This window comes from Poecilia reticulata, linkage group LG4 (assembly GCF_000633615.1).
Source record: "Poecilia reticulata strain Guanapo linkage group LG4, Guppy_female_1.0+MT, whole genome shotgun sequence".
Taxonomy (NCBI): Eukaryota; Metazoa; Chordata; class Actinopteri; order Cyprinodontiformes; family Poeciliidae; genus Poecilia; species Poecilia reticulata.
The window spans coordinates 18946368-18969902 of NC_024334.1; the positions used below are offsets into that span (position 1 = coordinate 18946368).

A 23535-nucleotide genomic window follows, 5' to 3' on the forward strand; every position below is an offset into this window, starting at 1 on the left:
ATAGTCAAATCCTGCGAGCTACTTGCGCAATAAAGTTCAAGAGCGCCGTGCGTCATTCGCATAAAAAAAATACAAGAAAACTGGCAGAGCGGCAGTTTTTCTCTTTTTTGTGGATGCATAAAGCAGGAACAGAAATCTGGCTGTTAGTGCTTCAACTCTGCAGCTGAAGCTTCAGAGACTCCCGTCCTTTGGGACCCATCGGTGGCACCGGTCTGACTGTGAGTCGCTTTAACACCATCGATACCGTCACATCCCCTCGGACTCTGGATCAGCTTCTTATTGGTGACCGCGCGCCGCTAGGGGACTCATTTTACGCGCGGACCCCAAGAGGCGCACAACGCGACCGTGGAGATACTTGATCCTCCTGTTGCGCCATGGAGAACTCCAGCGCGCAGGCAGCTGCCATCACGGACTTTATTTCGTACACTTTGAAGCAAACCGTGGATTCGCAGCGCGTTTCGGAGGGATTTTTAGCGCCCGGTGGTGCCATGTTCCTGGAAGGCGGCGCACTCAGGACTGACCCTGGGCTTGGATTTATGACCGCTCCCCAGACGGAACCTCCTCACCTGGTGCCTGCCTTCTGGGACTCCCCACTCAGCCACGGCATCAATGTGTTCGTCGGACTGGTTCTCTGCTTCACCATGCTGGGCCTGGGCTGCACCGTGGAGGTGAGCCAGCTCGGGGAACATATCCGTAGACCCATCGGGGTGTTGCTGGCTCTGGTGTGTCAGTTTGTCATCATGCCCCTGGTGGCTTTTCTTCTGGCTTTAGCCTTTTCTCTGGATGATGTAGCAGCGATGGCGGTCCTCTTGTGTGGCTGCTGTCCTGGTGGGAACTTGTCAAACATCATGTCTCTGCTGGTCCACGGAGAGATGAACCTCAGGTAGGTCCCGTGTGCTCACCCAAATGCGCAAGAGTTCACAGCGCTCATCAGAACGCGTCTTTCTTACATTTACGCACAGAATAGGTGAGAACAAATAACGTTACGCTCTGAGTCTGACCTTAAGTAATTTTTGCATGTGTGTACAGTGATTCACAAACCGCGCCCCGCTTTCTGTAACAACTGCGCTTCTGTCTGCTCTCCCCAGCATCATCATGACCATATCCTCCACCCTGCTAGCGCTGGTTCTGATGCCCCTCTGCCTCTGGATCTACAGCCGGGCCTGGATCAACACGCCCGTGGTCAACCTGCTGCCCTTCGGGGCCATCATCCTGACCCTGTGCAGCACTCTCATCCCCATTGGTTTCGGTGTTATGCTGAGATACCGCCACACACGTGTGGCCGACATTGTTTTAAAGGTAATGTCTGGTCCAGTTACTTTAGTTTTAAATATATTTGACTTTTCCATCGGAAACAGCAGAGGCGCTTTGCTGTGGGGTTTGTGGAGACCAACTTTGCGCGAAGACGCACTGCGTAAATTTTCAGCGCTCATCATTAGAGGCTGGGTTGGGGACGGTGACATCAGGGAGAGCTCCTCCCTGTTCCTTCTGATAAAAGTCTCACACGAAGGAGGCGTCTTTGCACTGATGCAGCCCAGCTTGGGATGCAATGTGAGTTTTTATTGGAGGATAAAACCAAAACAGATCGGAGATCCTCAACAAACGATGCCCTACCCAAAATATCCCTCAACCCTGAACGCTACAGCCAAAAACTTCACTACATGTTGTTGGGAATTTATGTGACAGATCAACTCAAATGTCGTATGGCTGTGAACCAAGGCATAATTTAACTTTTTTTTTTTTAAGATGCACATCTGAAACGTTTTTTGTGCAGTTCCCTTTCCTCTAAAACGACAATGGAATAGTTTGGATCAAAACATTTCATGTGAAACTCCAAAAGCCTCCTAGAACGTATTGAGAATAATAAAACAAAAATTAATGCTGCACTTTTCAGATTAAATTTTTTTTATTTTTTTTTTTTGCAGAAAATGTACACTTTTCCTACCACTTCACAGTTATTAGGGCTGGGTGATATGTCTAGAAATCATATCACAATAGTGTTTCATATCAGTCCATATCAAGAATTATCAATTAGTTTTTTTGTTTTAAATATCTGAAATACTGCTAGGCTGGTGGCAAACAGACGTGGCTAACTCTGAAACTGCTGCTGTGCAAGATACTCAAGGGGTTGCTGCTAAGCAACCAAAGAGCGAGAAAGTTGGTTGATTCCACCAACCTTGCTTAGCTAGCAGCTAAAGCCTTTCCTCTGCCTACATTCTCCAGAATGCTGTGCAAGTCTGGATCAGAGATGAATAAAATGATTGGTCACCTTCCTAAAATAATGGTCGAAGTCATAAAAAAAAAAAAGAAAGAAAAAAAAGAGAAAACTCCACCTCTTTCTTGCCAAAAGGTGATTCAGGCAAAAATCACTTATGACAAAAAATAACTTAGGCCATTTTCTTTTTAAATGGATTAATTTGCATACATATTGGTCATGCCTCTGTCATGATATTTATCATTATTGATTTATTGTCCAGCCCTACCAGGTACGCACCATTTTATGTTGGGCTATCTGTTAAAATCCCAGTAGAATGGACTTAATATCATGGCCGTATGGAGAAAAATGTGAAAAATAACATTTTACTGAATAAAAAGTTGCCTCAGTCTTTCTGATCCAGCGACCCTCTGTCCTCAGGCTTCCCTTTGGTCTCTGCTGGTCACCCTGGTGATGCTGTTCGTCCTGACAGGGGTGATGCTGGGGCCCGAGCTGCTCTCCACCATCCCTCCCTCCGTGTACGTGGTGGCCGTCCTGATGCCTCTGTGTGGGTACGCCGCGGGCTACGGCCTGGCCGTGCTGTTTGACCTGCCCCCCAACAGTCGCAGGTCTGTCTCCCTGGAGACGGGGTGTCAGAACGTGCAGCTGTGCACCGCCATCCTGAAGCTGGCCTTCCCTCCTCAGCTGATGGGCGGGATGTACATGTTCCCCCTGCTTTACGCGCTCTTCCAGGCAGCCGAGGCCGGCATCTTCATCCTGGCCTACAAGCTGTACAGGAAGGAGGTTCTGCGTAAATCAGACCCCACGATGGACGGCGGCGAATCAGACATAACGTATCAGAGGTTCCGCGACGAGGACTTTGAGCCGTCTTACGGTGCTGTGACAGTGAGTGACCCAAACACAATCGTGCTGGAGCCCTGCCCTCCTGACCCCACTCCTGTTTAATACTTTAGGAATCGACATTTCTTTGCTGCTGCTCTTAGGAGATGAGACCAGAACATTTTGATTGCAGTCGTTCATTAAAAACAAACAAACAGGGAGATGTATGTGAAAGATTGATGTGGGGTGCTTTATGTCATGAGCTTAATTCATTCAAGTTAATCACTGTTGCCTTTTAAAATGAAACAACACTGCTGTTCCCTGTGGAGTAAAAAAAAAAAAAAAATGTACAAAGATTTATCACCGTGTGTAAGTGATGATTTAAAGAACATATCAAAACGTGCAACCAAGCCTGTGCCAAGCTGTATCTGTACATTACTGTATATAGCAATTAAAGATCTATATGTAGTCGACTTTTTTTTCTTGTTTTTACGTCCATCAATATTGCACTAGTGTCATCTCTTGGATTTTACTACTCATCATTTCCTTTCCTCCAATTCTCTTAAAGAGTCCGGTACAGTATAGCTTCCATTTCCCTGCATTACTATTCAACTGAGCAACCACATTTTCTAATTTGAGTTCCCTAATTAGACCTTTTTTACTTCCTCAATAATATTCTGTGACACACATTTTGTGCAACTAATATTAAACCAATTACATAAACCAGTAAAATGTTTCTCCACCTTAAAAACAATGCAGTTCAAAAAACTATGACCAGTTCTTATTTTATCTATACTTATCTAATCCCTTCTATTTATCCCTCTAATTCTTATAACATCAATGTTGCGCCCTGTCTAAAAGTACAATACAATCCCATTTTTCGTAACTTCTTACTTTCTTTCAAACTCTACTTATGCCATAGAGAACTGTATTTAGACAAATAACAATATTTACTTTTTTAACAGTCTCAATAGCCAACATATCTAGGCTTTCATGACCTAAAACACACCGTAGACATGACAAGTCTTCGTGTCTCATGTTTTATATCTGAGCTGAAGCTCTACAGCTGAACCCAATCAGGCCTGATGACGGGGTTCGCGCTGTCCGATCTATTTAAATAGTTACAACACGCAGATTGGCCTGGTTGAGCAAAGAAAAAAAAATGGCAACATATGGTGAAGAGCCAGTCGACAGATACTTCTATTCATCTTACAACCCTTACGTGGGCAGGTACACCCGGCCCAGAGACGCTGGGTGGAAATATAAAGGTTATTTCTCCCACTACGGCGACACCTCTGACGCGTTCAACAACCACCAGCGCGCCCAGTTGAAATCCATCTTGTCCCAAATCAACCCCAAACTCACCCCGAGGCTCCGGAAGGCCAACACTAAGGATGTGGCGGTGCAGGTCAACCCGAAGAAAGACGCCTCGGTGCAGTGCGCCATCGGCCCGCGGACCCTGCAGACCATGAAGCGGGACTTCCAGCGCAGGAAGAGGCAGGAACCCGCCACGCCCAGCAGCCCAAAGGCAACAGGTGGCGTTCGTTATCCCCGAACCCTGGCTGTGTTCTCCCCCATAGCTTACCGGAGCGTCACGTCATTCCTCGTGGACGAAAATAACAACAAGGATGCTTCCTCTGAGGCGACGACGACCGTAGAGCTCTACGGCGACCCGGGGGAGGGCACCGAGGGGACGGCGGAGGACGGTGAAGCTGGTGAGGATGGGAGGACCGCAAAGTCTCCTGAACCAAGCCAGAAGTTTAAACTACAGCCGCAGGTGAAGGGTGAGCTCGCGCCATCTGTCGCAGAAGAATCAAAGGGCAAGGCCCGCGTGCGCTTCCAGGTGAGTCGAGGCGCGTGCGGTGGCTTTACCTAAGATTTCAGGAGAAATTGAAATAAACCGCAATTTAAGCAACTCCCAGCCCCAATTACACTCTTGAATACTTTTTTTCTCTCATAGCAATGTACAAGCTGTACTGTTTTACTGCGATAAAACGGCAATGAAATGCCAACAATACATTCTCTGAACACTAGTTGGAATTGAACAGTCTTTCAAAGATGCTGTCTGAAAAATGCAACTTAAACCTTTCACTTTTAACTGGATAAACTATGTACAGATCAGTTGTGTATGCCGCGAGTAATTGTCTAATTTGCCTTTCTGCTTAATTAGTTCCTGGAACAGAAGTACGGATATTATCACTGCAGAGAATGCAATCTGCGATGGGAAAGTGCTTATGTATGGTGCGTTCAGGGCACAAACAAGGTGCGTAACTTCACAAAAGATCAGTGAATCACTGAATATGGATTCGGAGTAAATGGGTCTACTCTTTTCTAGGTTTACTTCAAACAGTTCTGTAGGAAATGCCAGAAGGGCTTCAACCCATACCGTGTGGAAGACATAACATGCCACGTAAGTTTCGTCCCTGCTTCTTCACGTCTGTCTTCTCGCAACTCATTCTCGTGTGTCTCTTGTTCTCCAGACTTGCAACAAAGCCCGCTGCTCCTGTGCACTGACGCAGCGGCACGTTGACCCCAAACGACCCCACAGACAGGACTTGTGTGGCAGATGCAAAGGCAAGCGGCTCTCCTGCGACAGCACGTTCAGCTTCAAATACATCATCTGAGTGTTCAACTAAAACCCTCAAATCGCATCTGCGCATGCCCCGCTAGCAGTCTACGACTCAAAAGGCCTCTTGAATGCAAAGCACAAATGTTTGATGTTTCAAAACTTTTCTTTTTTTTTCCCCCCCATGCATGTTTTGTTGACTCTGTAAGCACACCTTGTCTCGGAACGTAATAAATGGCTATCTTGCATTTTGGATGTTTTTTAAAATATTTTATTTTTGCATTAAGTGGTCTTTCATTGGTCAGCAGCGGTTTGGGCATGTGCTCCAAGAAGATGACTAGAGATGTCCTGTAGGAATGAAGTCTAGTTATCCAGAGAAGGCTGGTATGTGGAGGGAAAATTAAAGTGGATCTGCATCCAAAATGATTTGAACTGTACAAGCATTAGTCCCGTGAAATATGAACACGTGATCACATGTAACTCCAGAGCACAACCTGTGAAGGAATGCATATTGATGCAGCTTGAAACTGAAGCCAAAAAAATGGCTGCCACCATCCAAGATGAGCCTATGAAGTTCAGAATAACAGCTTAGTGACTCAAACCTGTTGTGAGCTTTTGTTAGCTTTATACATACATCCCACATGGGATGAACAGTGCATTACACAAAATTACAGGGGGGGGGATACTGGTTTTACTATACACTTTTCTAAAATATATACAGAGTACAATAAGTTATGCTTTCATTATAAGCTGTAGCGAGTCTGCACTTGTGTATGAGCATCTCCCAATATATATCACACAGTCGAGAGTCTAAAGGCATCTACTTATTTGGTTAAAGAGTGAGTTTTGCGTGAAGACCTGCTGAAGGGAACTCATCTCTCGGAGCAATCAAACATATATTTCTCTTTATACACTCCCTGAAGGCAGGGGGTTGTCCCCACAGGATCACATGTTAAATATCCTAACATTTACAACCTAAGATGTTAGCTCTAATAAAAAATACATTTCTCAAAAAAATATTCTTGCAGTGCTTTCTCACTTTCAAGCATGCATTTGAAAACTTTTTTCCTTTTTTTCTTCTTTTTTTTATATAAACAATATTCTTCTGAGTCTTGATGGTGTGTCCTTAACATGGACCGTCGTACGCGCTTTGACACCGACTCCCAGACCGGAACCGGAGGAGGCCAGCGCTCAGTGCGACGGGCTCCTCCCGGTCAGATCAGGCAAAAAAAAAAAAAAGGTAAAATAAAATATCTCACTGCGTCCAATCTTCACCAGACACACCATCACATGACTTATTGCAACTGAATTTTGCAAGTTGGCTTAGTCTGGAAAAAGCTATGAGCTTTAAGCATTCATACAGGTAACGCTAATGCATGAAGAGTGACAGTTACTTCCCACGCATCCTTTAGCCCTTTGTGTGTATAGTCTTTCTTGTCCCCCGCTCCCACAACTCTCTATAGTGGGGTTGATTTCGGTTCGGTCCGTTCCGGTCCGGTTTAAAGTCCGGTGCTGAATGTGGTCGTGTGAAGCTGGCATGCCTGAGCCTGACTCAGAGCCTCACGGATCTGCAGATTGAGCTCCATGAGGCGGGTGCTGGCCTGAGACAGGTCCCTGCTGGGGCCCACCACCGCCAAGCAGCCCGTCTGGCCCAGCGTTTGGTGGCGGAAGTAGATGTGCAGGAGGGTCTGAACGGCGTTGTCCTTCTCGTTCCCGAAGATGTCGTTAGGCCACAAAGACCTGAAGACGAACCAAAGAGGGGATCGTTAGATAAACGTCGGCAACGGAAAAGAGCTTCTTCAAAGGCGCTGACTGAGCACATCGTTTTTGTACTGCTTAAGATGCAAGTGAAAAGACTAAGATCAAACGAAAAAACACTTTCAGCCAAGAACTAAATGATTTAACTTGGGCCAAAAAAGAATAAAGTTAATTAAAATTTGAATCATTGGACTGCAATAACATGGGTTAGTGATAAACATTTAGTTAGGCTCAGTCTCAGTTTTGGACTTAAGAGACGAATGTCAAATATTGTGAAAAAAATAAAAAGATCAAAGACTACCAAAACATCAGGAAAATAAAGCCAAAGCGACCTGATTTCATACTACATATTACTATAATGCAGTTTGTCAAAGATCATTTATGTTTGCATGTCTGGAGGGAATCCTTTGTTTCACATTTTGTCAAGTTAAAACCACAAACTTTTATGTAGTTTATCAGGATTTTGCATGACAGATCCAGAAAGATAGTGTGAAATTTTAAATAGGACAGTAAAATAATGCAAAGTTGTTGTTTTTTTTGTTCTTAATAAATATACACAATTCTGAAAAAGGTGGTGTATTTATCCCTCTTTAAAACATTCAGAAAATGTAATTCAATCTGTCTGAGCTTGATTTTTATTCAATTTTCTTTAAAACTTCTTGATGGTGGAGACAAAAATGTGCAGCAATAATTTTAGCAAAAAGCAGTTCTACAAAGTATTAAGTCCAATGTGGCTACCAAAGGATGCTACACTTTTCAGATTTTTATTCATAAGAATATTAAAAATCCTTTGCACCACTTTGATTTTATTGATCATATAAAATCCCAACAACTTACATTGGTGTTTGTAGTTGTAACGTGACAAAATGTAGCACATCATAAAACACCAGAGAAATGGGGGTTAAAAAAAACAAAAAAAACACTGAATATTTTTGCCTTAAGTGATGAAATTATATTAGCAGAGAGGAGCGTTTAGCTGGTGCTTCTGTGTTGATCCCACCTGAATATTTTGACCTGCGTCAGAGCGGAGCCGAAGTCTCTGGCTCTCAGCGTTTCTATCAGTGACTGGATTGCCGTCTCGGTGTTGGTCTGGGCATTGTCCGACATGCACACATCCTCCTGGTTATCATTTCCTGTTTCTGCCTCGATCAGGCAGCTCTCCAGGATGGTGAGTTCCTCGGACATGTTGGTCACCTTGGAGACGGACAGAAAAAAACCCCCGAGACCCTCACTTATCGTTGCATGATAGCATCAAATAACATGTGCAACATAAAGCTGGGAGGTCGGCTAAATAAACCTGAAGTACATATTAACCGGATTAGGTGGCTCTCATCGATCTCTGATGTCAGTGATCTAATTACACCAAGTAGCGAAATCTGATTAGGATTTGATCGTAATTTAGGCGAGGTAGGGATCAACTGCGATGCAGATGTGGTGACGATTATTTACACGGCCTGAGATCAAAATGCACTGCAGGTAAACAGTTCATTGCTACATGGTGTCAAGTGTTGCTATGGAAAAAGATAAATCCAACTAAAAACATACCTGCATTTTGTTTTAGTTCCTAACAGAATAAGCTAAATTAGAAATAATTGGGGAAATTGTAATGTAATGTTTCAACTGTTGAGTTTTGTGTTTTTATGATGTAAAACACTTTGAACTGACTTGTTGCAGTTGGTAAAGCTTGTGGGAAAGATCATATTTTCTGACATACGGATAAACTGAACTAATCAAATTAATTTTAAGTAGTTTTACATTTAAAAACAACAACAACAAAAATGATTCTGGTTAATATCCTGTAGATATCCCCCTTTATAAATTGTTGACTTTCCAAGGAAACACAGAAAACTTGCTAAGCCTGGGGTCTTTTTGAGTTAAAAAAATGTTTAAAGTTGACAGGAAATTTGAAAATATCACCTGATAATGTGTTATTGAAAGATTGGAAGTTTAATACCTGACCACCAACTATAAAGTCTTAAAAAATGGAAACATTTTAAAAAGACTTAAATAAATAAGCAGTGCTTGGGCTGGTGAGGGCGCAAGTAAAACCTGGTGGCCCGCCAGGCTTATAAAACACCAGGGGAAACCCTGACTTTCTCTTCTTTTACCTTTAATCAACTCAAAGTAGTATTAACACAAAAAACTAAACTGCCAAAAGGGGTTATAAAACTTTAAAAAGCAAATGTTTGAGTGTTTGAAGCAACAAAGCTAGTCTAGTCCAATCTTCTTATTTTATTTCTATTAACTTTAAAGTGAGTTGCATCTTGTTTCTCCCTTTTAAACTAACCGCATGTTCTTACAAGTAGTTACACCTTCTGCTGAACCCAAAAGAACGGTTGCTTTGACTAATATTTATTTAACCTAACTTCTGTTTGAAGCTCTTCAGATTATCTCATTCTGAAGCTGGAAATTCAGATTTTATGTCAGTTGTTGAACGCTCCAAAAGGTAAAAAAAACAAAAAAACATTAAAAAAACTTCCCACATTATCAACGGTTTATAACTTTATCTTGCAGCTGGCTGGTAAGTTGTTTCATCTCGATTGAGGCTTGTTGCCATAGTGACAGAGTTCAGCAGTCACCGATTACCCCCACACCCTCCCTCACCTCTGCCTCTCGCTTCATGGTGTCCACTCTGCTGATGAGCTTGCAGTAGGCCTGGAACAGCAAAAGCAGCTGAAAGTGCAGCTTGTAGAGCCGCCGACACAACTCCAGCTCCTGCGGAGACAGACGCCAAAGGAGCACATTTCAGCACAGTCTGCACCGGGGCTACTCTGATTGTCACATTGTCAAATTAATTGTCAACCTGGGTTAGATATGCGGGAGGAAATGAAAACGGTTAACATGGGGCAGTGCGAAAGTTTCATTCAGTTTGGGCCACAGAGGAAGAAGCGAGGAAGCTACGATTATGGTCACTGATGAAATCGGTTTTGTCACCACATGGCATGAACCTGACTATGAGACAAAATGAATGATCCAACTACAATCTCAACCTGAGAAGCATGGATGGAAAAAAAAGAAACAGGATTTGAACAGAAACAGGAATGGGGTAAAAAAAAAAAAAAAGTACATGCAAAATGAAACGTAACAAAATGATAGCTTAAGCTTTTTTTTAAACTAGAAATCACCAACATAAACACTGAATATGTGCAAATGATATCAATGCTGAGCACAAAAAACAAACAGCAGGACTGATCTGACTGTCAATATTACGACTCGAAACAGAAGAGCAGAACGTTTTGATTTGGCCGACATGGGGGTTGAATTGGGTTAGATTAAAAAAAAATCAAAGCAGAAACAAAGATTGAGATACAGAGGTGGGCGGGAGCAGAGTGATGAGATGGTCAGTGTTTTGTCCGGATGTCGTCGTTATTGAAGTCTATAACAAGAGAACCACTTACTGCTAGATTTTCCATTTGCTAAGCAAGAAGGTGAGCAGGTCACACACACGTATACACACACACAGACAAACAACAAGAAGGAGAGAAAGACCAAGAATTAGTGAGCTTTAAACATGACAGCTGAGACATGGCGACCTGAAGGCCAAGGAGCGGCGCTTCATCATCTTCCCTGCACGCGGCGCAGAGAAGGCCAGAAACATGTGAGCTGACTTTTAACAGAAACTTGATCGATAAAAGGCAAAAAAAAAAAAAAAAAAAAAACCAGCGTGTAGAGAGCGAGAGAAAAGATTTGCTGCAGATGTGGCTGAACAGAGGAAGGAGCAGTGAAACTGTAAATAAGTTTGGATGAAATGTGAGAATACACGACTTTGAAGGGACCAGTGCCTTGCCAAGATATTCACACCAGATTTTGCCTCAATGCAACACCAAACCTTAGAGCATTTTGTTCAAGGCCGAAACGATTAATCGACAACCGGCCAAGTAATCAAGACACACAAAGAATGTAAGCAAGCTAGTCCACAAACTAGGTTGTTTGTAAGTCAACATCAGGGCTGAAACAATGAATCAGATTGATCGTGATTAATCGATTACTGAAACAATTGTAAATTGATTTAGCAATCCATTAATTGTTATCTGGGGTGTACAGACTTAAAAAAGGCAATTTGCTGAAAAAAATCCACCCCATATTCAGAGCAGTAATTAAGCCTAAACTGTACCAAAAATATGTACAAATAATAGTGGAAAAGATTTTAGACTTACTAAAGGAATGCTGTTCTGGTCTTATTTAAAATTATTTTTATTTGCATCTTTTATTGTGATTCCAATATAGCAAAGTATTAGTGGTGGAAAAACTGAGACCGCACATCATCCTGGACATGCCATCCCTACAGTGAAACATAGTGGTGGCAGGGTCATACTCTGTGGATGACAGGATGCTCTCCCCCCTCCCACAGCCAGGACATAACAGAGGAAGACGTTCAGCCGTTCAGGAGGTGTGAAACCTTTTAGCAAGGCACTGTCCGTTCGGAGTCATCAGAAACCTACGGAGCCAAACAAGCTAGCAGACAGGTGAGCGTCGGTTCCTACCTGAGCGTGAGTGTTCGGTCGCTGGCTGCTGTCTTTGTCCCCAAATGTTTTCCTGCAGTTTTCCAGCCACTGCGGGGTTGAGAGGACACAGGAAACACATGAAGAAAATAAAACAAGCTTAAAAGAAGGAGAGGGAAAGCCTAGCAGAAAAAGGAGCATTGCAAAGTGGTTTTAGAAATATGCATTTGCATCAATGTTTGTGAACCACATGAGTTGGATAAAGCTAAAGATTTAATAAGAACATTGTACTTAGCGAATTAAAGATAGTCTGTTCCTGAGCATTGGATGGTATCTGGCCCTACAGGGAACATTGCCGTCTTATTCGATTAGCGCTCTGCATCCCAGAAGCCTCGGCAATCTCATTTCTCTTTTGTGCCCTCCCCTTGCTTCGCCTCTCCCACCCCTCACAGCTTTTTCCTGTCTGGCCTCCTCTAACTGATTTAGGCGAGCTCAGAGTTATTTTTATCCCTCAGAGCAGGTTGATGCAGACGGCAGCGGCAGCAGAACGTACTCAAACCCACCACTGATTTGTCCCCATATGAGAGGCTGGACTTTATCTTTTTCATGCATCAGCTATATGTCTTTGTGTTCTCCTTGCTGCCCGTGGTGCGATCGCAGAGATATAGAAGAATTTTAATATGTTTTTGAAGCTCGTCTCTCTTGAGCTGAGATTATGATGCAGTTTATTTCTCTCTCTCTGTTGCTCGCTCACACACACACACTGGGATACAGCAGCTGAAAGTGCAGATGTGAGGCAGTCTTCAAAGAGAATGGGGGAGCTTTGCCGGTGGACTTATAGGGGCAGTAGCCCAGGGCAACCATTTTTTGTGGGTGGCCAAAGATTTTTTTTTTTTTAATATATGTTTTGCTATCTTTGTACTTCATGTTTTTTTCCTCTAGGATTTTCCTTAAAGGGAATGTAGTTTGTTAGCAATATTAACTATGTTGCTGTCATCCAAATGCAACAATCATTAGCATTAGGGTTGTGTTTGCAAGCTTCAACTAAATATGAATTCAACTTGTCCTTCCTTAGGTCTTTTTCTTTTGCCTTTTCTCTCCTCCCACTTTGGACAGTGGTCTCTAGTTTTACTTCACTCCTGAGAGCGGCGCAGCGTTCAGTAGCTGAATTCGCAGTCACAGGCAGGAGTCGCCGGTTGTTGGTTTTTCAAAATAATGTAAGTTTTTACGTTTCTTTATATTTAAATTCTTTTTGATTAATATAAGTGCACAAATATAGGGGCTATATATATATATATATATATAGCCCCTATATATATATATATATATAAAAAGTAAAATACTTTACTCTGATGGTGTGACGGTTTTATTTTCTTGTGGTGATGCGTCACAATCAATTACGCAGAGGAAACCCTGTACTTTATATATAAAACTCATAGGTGCAAATTTGATGAGTTGTAATATTTTGGGAATTTTAATCTAAAGTATTTGAAAATTATGGAACTATAGTTGATTTCTTTGGGAACAACATGGAGTTATTAGCTAGGAGACATATCAAACATATCATGCATCTATTGTATAGGACTACCCATTGTTGAACTGTAATTTTACACTATTAAAATGATTTTTCCTTAGTGGATAGGGGGCCAAAACTGGCTCAAGCCCGGGGGTCCACATCCCTGTACAACCGGCCCTGCTGGTGGATTTTAAAAGCAGCGAACGACACAGGAACTTACGAGCTCTGCAGCTTCCCTCTTGGCGTTGTATGTGTCCAGATGCTCCTGCAGCTCCAGCACACTGAACTTCAAAGTCTCCAAAAGTCCACAAGAGACCAGCTAGAACAGCATCACACAAACACAACGGATTAGATGCATCGATTTAGGAACAACAAGTAAAGACTTTTATTTTTCTTAAAGAAATGCAGGCAATCAACAGGACCAGACTCACAGTCTCTGCGTCCAGGAGCACGGTGGGGCACTGTGAGTGAGACGTCATGACCTCGAGCGAGCTGAGGAACTGATTGCCCATTCGCTGGAGCCTCTCCCCCAAAAAGCGGACAGATGAATGTGTGATGGAACCAAACTTCCTCTGGATATTCTGTTCACCGAGAATCAGAAGGAGAAACTATTAGTTCTCCAAAACATGCAGACAAAAAACCCAAAACAAAACAAAACAAACGTTGATGGATTTACCTCAAATAGTCGAGAGAACACATGGAATGTGTAAACAGCAGAGGAGCCGTCCGTGTCCGACAACATCTGGTTGACATGGCAACGCCAAGCGTCCTCCTCGTTGTCGTAGGCGACGGGCTGGAACGCCGCCAGGATGGCTGAGAGGAAGGGCGAAGGGGGCGGAGAGGCCTGGATCTCTGGGAAGCCGTCTGCGTCACCTTCATCTTGACTGAAACACACAGAGGAGCCAATGAGCTGCGCTCCGACATGCTCCACACTCCTTCACTGAAGGGCAAATGTAAACATGCGCACGCGCGCACGCACACACACACATATGCACACGCTTGCTTTCACAGCAAGTAAACAACCTCGCTGCTGTTTTTCTCAGAGAAGCGTGCCCACGCTATGCAGCGGGACTTGCATAACACTAGAGTTTAGCATTTTAGCATCATGCAAACGTCTCACATAGAGGTACTCACAGGCCTGACGGACCAAAGAGCCTGAAGAAGCAAACGGAATATAGATATCTGAAGCCTGCACTGCCGAGCGCTGCGACGGACACGGTCTCTGTCCTCATCCTCATCCCCAACTAACGCTTCTCATCTCTGCCCCCTCTCCTCGATCCTCTCCCCCTCGTCTGCAGCCTGACTGTGCTGCAACTGCTAACGGCACAAGCGCACAGCACTCTCATCCCACACAGGACTGCAGAGTGCTCTATACAAGCTAAGCACCTACACACACACACACACACACCCACACACACACACACACACACACACTTCTGCACGCAGTCCCAGCTCCCGGTTGCACACTAGTGGAATGTTGCTGGAGATGGTTTAATCTTCCTCCCTCCAACTCATAAATCCACATCATACATTTAACTTTAGAAGCCTACCTCAGCTAAGTGAAAGAGCTGCAATTTTATAATATGTTAGTAAGAGGTGAAGTTAGCAACTATTTGTTCAACCTGGCTCTTCTTGCTTCAGCGTGGTTTCTATCTCTTTAAAAATGTCCTTCAGCTAAAATTGGCCCACCTTCATAAGGAGAGTGGACAGGAGCCAGCGTGCGCCAGGCTGAAGTACTGCCAAAAAGATGTTTTCCACTGCAATATGTTTCGTCTTTTACCTGCAGAAGCTGTGCAACTTGTTTTGTGTTAACAGATTATACTATACAAATGGTTATTTGTCGTTTTATTTCCATTTTGCATGCACAATTCTTCAGCTGATCCCACAAACGGAAAAATTAAATCTCCAGCCAATCAGAGAATGCACCAACACTCTTCAGTGTGGATGTGGTTCCTGAAAAAGGACGACTCAAGCTACGTTAAAGGAAACTATGTTTTCTACGACATGTTGAGATATGACAACAGTTCATTCAAGCTGCAACAAAAATTCATATACTAGCTTCACTAGCCTCCCTAGTGAATAAACTAGTAGTTTATTGCTTGATAACAAGCAATAAACTACAATCTAAAACCAACATAGAGTTTCTTTATGGCAGAAATACTCACAGCTGTTGAAGTATTTTGAAGTACACCGTGGCACCAGTATGTATGCCAGTTTAAAAGAAGCTAAAAAAAAAAAAGGCTTTACATCAGCGGCATCCTAACATTTTTAACACAAAGGCCTAATTTGTAAAGTTGAAGAAATATTTAAAATGAGCTTTTTTTCATTATTATTATTATTATTATTATTATTATTATTATTATTATTATTATTATTATTATTATTATTATGTGTGAGAAAACAATGTGACAAATAATTTAACTGGACAAAAATAAACTACTTGTCTTCAGTAGAAAAGGCATCTGTAGATCACAGACATAAGCATAGTTTCTTTGTTTAAAAATGTAAAAAACAAAACAAAGCAAGGCCCATTAATTTGGGTGTCAGTAGTTTTCTATCAGCAATAAGAATGTTGAAAAATTCTTGCTAAATAAAAGATGAGTAGTTTATGTTGTACTGTACTTTAAAGGCAATAGACACAAAACCTCAATCTCTCATAAAAGACTGTACAGAGGGTTTTAAACGTGACTTTACTAATATTATTGTCTTTATTTTAAAAATATTAATTAGGTTTTACAGGAACTGCTCCCTAACACATTTCCTTCTGGTATAAATGACTTACACCAGAATGAGTAAAGCAAATTTTAAGTTAATTTTTCACAGATTTTTGTGTCTCTATCAGCCTTTATTCACAATAATCAGAGAGGAAATTAGAGAGAGAGAATGAGAGCAAAGGATCAATCCAAAAACTCTAACCTCCTTATTCAAAATATTATGTACCTAGACATGCCGGAGAAGTCTGCCTCCTCTTCCTCACAGCGCTCATCCAGCTCCTTCAGGGCCTTCGTCACGTCCTCTTCCCACAAAGAGCCACAGGTGCTGTCAGGGTCTGGATCCGGCTTGGGATCCGGCGTGGAGGGGATGCACAGCGGCAGCACGGTCTGGCAATCCTCCTCACAGAACGACCCCGGCGGCGTGTCGATGGCCGGCGGAGGAGGGGGGGCCGGGTCCAGGTCCTCGTGAGGGTCCTGGGTCTCCTGGGCGTCCTGGGAGTACTGGGGGTCCTGCGGGTCAGGGAGGTCGCACAGCTCGGGCGCATCGGACGGCAGGGGGGGGACGCTGCAGAAGCCCGTGTCCTCACTCACGCTGCTGCTCAGCTCGTCTGCCGCAGTCATGCTAACAACGTCCTGCAACGCAAAGCAACAAGGAGGCACTCAGTTGCAGCTTACCAAGCAAGTTTACTTACTGTGTCGTCATGAAGTACTGGTCACTTTGCGTCGTGTAGTAAAACTACAACCAGTTTACATGCACACACTGCTTATGTCAGTGTCGGTATTTTAAAAATCCCATTTAGAAGGTTAGCATACAAGCTCCACCATCTCAAGTTTCTTTTTTTTTTTTTTTGTTATTCTCCAAGAGCAAAATTGTGACTGGATGCTATTAAACATAGTTTGAATGATATTCTAACTAAAATTGATTGCTAAAACTTTAAGCTACAGATTGATTTTCTATTAGTAAAACAATGGAACTGTCTTAGCTAGGTAACATGTGGCATGAAAATGGTGGCCAACATGGTAAGATCCCAGACTTGGTGTTGGAGAAAAGATCGTCTCCAAGCACATCTAGGAAACTTTTACAAGCAGAAAATTTCATTTCAGCTTCTTGTTTTGTATTTGTATGCGATTCCTGTGGCTGGACCAGTAAACAGCAGCACATATAGCAACAATTACTATTGTTATTATACCTGGTGAAGATGTGTAAAATTTGACAAAAACTAATTTCCAAGTTAAAAAACATTGCTTTTTTAAAAAAAACAAAAAACTAAATGACTGGGGCTACTCTGATTGGTACACTCTTTGGTAACTCTGTCCAATTACTTTTGCTAAGAACAACTTCCTCTGCTACAAAATTGGTTGAGAGAAACAGATAGAGGGGACTTGGACCACTCTCTTTCTTTGGCTCATCCCAGTTTTTGTGTAAGAAAACTAAACAGGTTAAGTTTGGCGATTTAGATATGTTGATTTGGCCAAATGGCTAGAATTAATATCCTGCTGAAAGACCCAGTAATGACCAATGTTTAGTTTTCTAATGAAAATATCAAGGTTACCTTCTGCCTTAAAACATTTTGCACTGAGTCCATCACCCAATATAATGGTCACATATTTATGGCAGCTCTGGGATCCCGTAAATAAGGTTTGTTACATCTGCTGCCAACATTTATGTCACTTTCTCCAGAATTGTAATTAGGAATCTGAGAAATTTGCTTCTGTGTGGATTTAAAATCCTACTGAAAGTGCCTCAACATTACGATGCATTTCTGCTGCATACTTTTTTCCAAATTTGTTTAGAAAATTCTAGATTGCACAGTAGATGGAACCTGCTTGTTAGAGCATCAAGAGGAGGAAGTAATGGTTCAGTGGACAGGATTGTGTGCGGAGCGCATTTCCAAGGTTTTAATTTTCATCACACTTCCTGTTTGGTTTAAGACATCAGATCTCTTCCAGGTCAAGCGTTCAAGCCTGAATGAAGTCATAAGTCATTGGTGTGAAAGTCAAATTAAATCCAAATCCTTTTATGAAATCATGAATTGAATCTAAATTCATTATATTTGTAACTGGACTCAATTGTCCGCAGCATGACTGGAGTAAAGATCTATGTTGCTCCACATGAAGGAGGACGAGTTCTGACTGAGAGAGCTTCAACTCTTCTGGCTGCACTCTTCTAGCTTCATTTAAAAGTCTGATGCATTAAGAAAACGGCATGTGGCAGGCCGCCCAGCACGTCACAGGGACGGCATCTATATTATGAAAAGCTTTTAGTGGCGTTCATGGTCGTCCAGGAAGGAACGAGTAAGAGTATTGATGGTTTTATCGGGGGCTCATTATACTAAGAGCTGGGGGTGAAACAAGACGGGGCGGGGGGGGGACCTTGGGATGATATTGAGATCCTTGGCAAAAAGGAGTAAAGCTTGTAGAGCACAATCACTGAAGGGTAGAAACACTTGCTGAAGCATTCGAGCATAAACAGAGACACGCTCGACTTTAGCCCTTCATGCGCCAAATAACACCTCACTGGATGTTTTCTGTGCTTTCCATCATCTTAAGATGTGAACATTATAACTAGGTGCATATTTTTTAATACTTTGTCAAAAACTTTCATTTTCCAAGGAGTTTTTCACATGACCAATGTAGTGGTCAACATTACGGCGACACAATATAATCAGCAAATCATTGTAATCAAAAATCACTGCAAAGAACTTTCCAGACTGCTGTAAATGTTAGCTAAATTATTTAGCTATTGTACATTCAGGGTATCTATGCCTGCAACATAATTTGGTAATGGTTTTTGTTTAATGCAGCATTAAAGTTTTAGAAGGTAAAGAGAAGATTGTATGAAGGTCTCCATGCAGTCTAAAAACAAAAGCAAAAGCATCTGTTCAACTACAGCAGCCCTATTTTTTTCAATTTTATATAATTTAGTTAAATGACTTGAACTGTTGACTCAGTTCTTTATCTTGATCCTTCAGACTCACTACTGCCCCCTGTATTTTAAAAGCCATTCCCACAAAGAGAAAGATGTATTGTTCATGGGACTTAACAAGAGAATAAGTGAATGAATGTAATGATTCACAACCTTAAATACAGCAATCCTACACTTTCACATGATTTATTCCACCTTGATTTAGCATCATTACCTTCAGATATAGACATAGTATATTTAATTTTTTCTTTCCTGGGAGCTGGAATAGATATCATCACCAGCTTCTTACCATATTAATTTAGACTGCCTTCACTATTTTGGCAAAACAAAAATAATATATTACAATTTAAAACCAAAATTACTTCTTACTAAAGCATTTTGAAGAATATTATGGTACCGATATATATAAAAATATCAATTCAAGACATAAACAGTTATGTTCACATAGACATAAATTATAATTTTCTCCTAACATACTTTTTGTTTTTTTACAGATATATTAGTCTTTACCTGTGATGGACTGTCCATGGTCTACCCTCCATCAACAGATATCAATATATTAGAAAATATGATTGAATGCTCTTATCGTTTGCCATTTAACTGTAAAAATTGTACAACTAAATGTGAATGCTGTATGTAGGTTGCCTAATTGATGACAGTTATGTTTCATTTATAGCGTAGGTTTCATGTTTGTGGGGCTCTAGAAGCAGAGATTGAGGAATTGCCAGAAAAACTGGAGAATTTGAAAATATTGCAGTTTTATCGAACCACAATAATTACCACAAATTACTGTGCTAAATGGCTTTTTTTCAGTTAATGAGATTAACAGTATGTTAATTTTTGCTATTTTTGCTTTTCTAAAAAAATTTGTGAAATTTTTTGTTAGACATCTACTCCTTTTTTTCTAACTGCAACAGCCTTAATATGCCAATGAAAAGCAGAGATACTGGCCAAACGCTTGAAACGTTTGTCTTCCTTCGTCGACTTACACTGGTAGGCCAGTAGGTGGCAGTGTACGAGGTGAGAAAAAGCCCCAATAAAGTGACTTAAATGCAAGTAAACCAAGAACACTTACACACATATAAGTAAACCATTATCCATGACAAGAATAAGTTCAAGATAATTCAGTGTTAAAGCACTCAAAGTGAAATATTCCCCAAACAAAAGACATCATCATAACATCTCAGCACTGTTAGTGATCAAAGTCAGTAGCAGTTAGTAGCATAGACAGTTTATGGCGTGTTAAAAAAGTAGCAAATGGAAGAGGTTTAAATTGGCTAGAGCACCTCTGACTGATTTTCAACTTAGTGCACTTTTAAAATTCAACAAACCACTTAAAAAGGACTTATACTCACACATGCTTCTGATGAAGAGAACGGACCTCAAGTCGTTTTCACAAGTTTTTTAAACGGAGGATTTAGTTGGAATGGTTATTGGGGTTGAGCAGTAACAGCTGGCCTGAGGTGAGTGTTTGCTTTCATCTCTTCCCAAAAATCACATAGTAAAAGCACAAGAGCTAAAGAACCAGCCTCCAGCGCCCACACCCAGAGCAAAGCAACCAAGAGAAGAGGCCACAGAGGGGAATTAAGCAGCTAAAAACGTCTGAATCCGATAGCAAGTCGCAGAACCGACCCATAAAAAAAAACATGTCCCTAAAATGTTTTCTCTTTTCCCCCGCTAAATAACTGACAAGACAAGAAATAGAGCAAAAGGCAGACAGAAGCGGAGAAGGATAAGAAAGGCAAGCTAAAAAGTACCCGAGCACCACAGTTTATTGCTTTTCCCGATTGATCGCACCTCAGGCAGCTGGCTGCTGGTGCTGTCTGAGTGGGCCATCTCCAAACTGGGGCTATCCAGTCGGGGGAGGGAGGGGAGTGAGGGCAGGGAGGGCAGGACGGTGGCCTCTTCGGTCATGGCGCTGCTGGACGATTCCTGAGACTGCTGCAGCGAGTCCACGTGGTTGGACGCGGTGTCGTCCGTCGCCGAGTCGCTGTTCAGCTGGAAAACAGAGACGAGACGAGGTGGGTTTCAACGCGGATTATTACAGGTGTAAACACACGAGAATATAGTTAAACCGCAGCTGATAACCATGTTATCTGAAAAAAAAAAAATAAAAAAATCTTACCAAGTATTTTTGGTCAGGTTTCTAATAGGGGTGCGCCGATCTGCTTTTTTCACTTCTGATACCAATACTGATATCTGAGGTTTAGCATCAATACCGATCCGATACAGAAAAGCAGCATTGATTGACTTAAAATGTTGTTTATCTGATCAGTGCATTTCTGGCTTCTAGGCCAAATATCTTTGTACACTTTAAATAAGAGCAAACTGACATACTTTTCAGCAAGAAACAGGAGCTTGTTTTAAGTCAATAATTACTTAATTTTGATGATAAAGTGCTAGTTTACAAATTATTTCACTTATGATATGGGAAAGATCCCTTGTTCCACTGGCAGATTATTTAACTTATATAGTTCTTTTTCATCAATATTAAGGAATTATTGGCTTCCATGTCTTGCTGAATAGTTACTTTTAGTTTTCAAGTGCACCAAGGTGTTAGCACTAGGAAATGTACTTGGTAAGATTTTGTGTTTTTTGCAGTGTACTTGATCTTTCCCTAAAAAGGTTCATTTTATGCAAATATTTTAGATTGTGTTCAATCCAAGACAACAAAATCTATTCTTTCCTTAGTTTAGTAGATTTAAAATAAAAAAAAATGCAAACTTTCACAAAGTATTAAACAAATAACACGACCTCAATATCAATAACAAGCTAGATAAGTTTAGTCATTTTAGTCTTGAATTCTCCGACCCTGCATCTTAAAATTGCTTCAGGCTGTTCCAAAAAAATGATCATGCTATAAGCAATCTAACTTTATTGACTGGCTTCATATTGCCTTACAACAGCCCTTGGACTTTTTCCACTTTCTGTCAAGTTACAACTACAAAACTAAAATGTTTTCTACTGAAATTCCAAGTGACAGACCAACACAAAGCAAAATTTTTTAAAATGTAATGTAACAAATGCAGCCCTTTGTATTTTTGCATGCAGTAAATTCTACATTGAATTTCCGCAACGGAATGACACAAGTATCAGTAACATTTACATCATTACATTGACAAACCCCAACATACTGCTAATTTTCTTAATATTTTCCCCTACAACGATTAACTACTGACAATTAGGGGTGAGAATTTATTGCATAGTTTATTGTGAAAAATTTCTTCTGACAAGAAACTGATTTATCGTATCAGTTTATTGGTACGATAAACTCATTTAATATACTGTTGTATAACACTGACAGTATTATCTCAAAGTTTATTTTTTACTATTTTCTCCTATGTATGTTCCATAAAAACATAGGAGAAAATGTTTTTCTCCTATGTAAATTTGAAAATATGAACAAAGAAAATCAGCTGTTGTGTGCAATTTAGTGATATGAATCAAACTTCTTTAAGTGAATGACGTCCTAAAGAAGATTATTTCAAATGAGTGGGTTTTTCAAAAGCAGTATTTGTGTTTGTGGTGCCAAGAGTGCTGCGTCTTCTCATCACAGTCATACAGTTACCTAAAAAAGTAACAAAAAATTGTTTTCTTTTAATCAGAATTTTTATCGTTACCACAATAGAAATACAACATTTTTGCAATGAAACACCCCTACTGTCACTTCTGCACAACTTTTTGTTGGTCCGTCAATAAAATCCTGATGACAAAATGTGAAAAAACTTCAAGGGGTGTGAATACTTATTGAAGGTAGTGTAAATGATGCATGCACTCAAGTGTAAAAACTGGACGACTTATGTCTCTGAGAGTCGCATGTTCAAAATAAAAGGCAAAAGCTCATTCTCTCACCATGCATTATCAAGAGGAGCAGAGGAGGAGAGAGAGAACATGCCCTTCCAGAATGAGTTCAGGCATTTCTGTTATCTTACAGGGGAATTTAAGCTTGCAAGAGGAGTTAGAAACGAGCTGGAGAATTGTTAGAAAGTGGCAAAAAATGGACCGAAAGTGGCAAAAGTTTGGAAAAACAAGAATTTTATACTTTAATAGACTGTGCAAAAAAATATCAACTCACTGTACTTACCGATAACTCATTTCTATACTATATATTCCGACTGACTTTACATTTAAATACATAATTTCCCTTGGAGCCAGAGATGAAAGGGCTGGGCTGAGACTTAAAGGAGGCATCTACCACCACCAGCGAAGAAGCAGGCAGCAGGTCCAGCTTAGTATGCGCGCGCTCACACACACACACGCACACACCATGCCAGCGGGCTGTGTGAGGGGCCACGGTAGATTGGGTGGGTGGGGGTGTGTGTGTGTGTGTGTCTGTGTGTGCGGACCCTGGTCGGAGTGAGACTTACAAGGCTGGAGCGGGTGAGAATCTGGCTAGCGCTCAGTACCTCCTCCTCCGACGACTCGTCCGTGTCCTCGTGGTTGGTGAGGTTGAGGCTCGGCGTGCTGCCAGCGTACTGGCACTCCTGCAAAGATGGCGTGTCTCCCTTGTCCATGCTCTCCAGGGAGCGGCGGCGCACCCCCCAGTTGAAGTTGTCCATGCTCTCCCCCTGCAGGACAA

The 23535-nt window shown here is 41.7% G+C and overlaps 3 protein-coding genes across 13 annotated transcripts in view; 2 read left to right on the plus strand and 1 right to left on the minus strand.

Moving 5' to 3' along the window:
• The first annotated feature begins 99 nt into the window (after positions 1 to 99).
• slc10a4 (solute carrier family 10 member 4) lies at positions 100 to 3380 on the plus strand. The gene is made up of 3 exons (XM_008407502.2): positions 100 to 883; positions 1089 to 1299; positions 2636 to 3380. Exons 1-3 carry the CDS (start codon positions 375 to 377, stop codon positions 3158 to 3160), a joined length of 1245 nt encoding a protein of 414 aa, XP_008405724.1. The 5' UTR covers positions 100 to 374; the 3' UTR covers positions 3161 to 3380.
• A 785-nt stretch (positions 3381 to 4165) lies between these two features.
• zar1 (zygote arrest 1) lies at positions 4166 to 6839 on the plus strand. Its single transcript, XM_008407501.2, has 4 exons — positions 4166 to 4877; positions 5205 to 5297; positions 5370 to 5444; positions 5515 to 6839. The coding sequence occupies exons 1-4, from the start codon at positions 4197 to 4199 to the stop codon at positions 5656 to 5658; spliced, it is 993 nt and encodes a 330-aa protein (XP_008405723.1). The 5' UTR covers positions 4166 to 4196; the 3' UTR covers positions 5659 to 6839.
• Positions 5856 to 23535, minus strand: part of fryl (furry homolog, like) — an 84868-nt gene continuing 67188 nt past the window's right edge. For 8 of the 11 annotated variants that reach the window (XM_017304415.1, XM_017304414.1, XM_008407493.2 and 5 more), the window contains 11 exons: positions 23324 to 23524; positions 20754 to 20954; positions 16257 to 16663; positions 13993 to 14200; positions 13748 to 13897; positions 13537 to 13635; positions 11843 to 11911; positions 10757 to 10774; positions 9963 to 10073; positions 8359 to 8552; positions 5856 to 7340 (listed from right to left, as the gene is read on the minus strand). In XM_017304415.1, the coding sequence (XP_017159904.1) occupies positions 7100 to 7340; positions 8359 to 8552; positions 9963 to 10073; positions 10757 to 10774; positions 11843 to 11911; positions 13537 to 13635; positions 13748 to 13897; positions 13993 to 14200; positions 16257 to 16663; positions 20754 to 20954; positions 23324 to 23524 (1899 nt within the window). In that variant the 3' untranslated portion in view covers positions 5856 to 7099. The remainder of the gene's footprint in view (positions 7341 to 8358; positions 8553 to 9962; positions 10074 to 10756; positions 10775 to 11842; positions 11912 to 13536; positions 13636 to 13747; positions 13898 to 13992; positions 14201 to 16256; positions 16664 to 20753; positions 20955 to 23323; positions 23525 to 23535) is intronic. The other 3 variants (XM_017304411.1, XM_008407500.2, XM_017304412.1) reach the window with 2 other exon arrangements.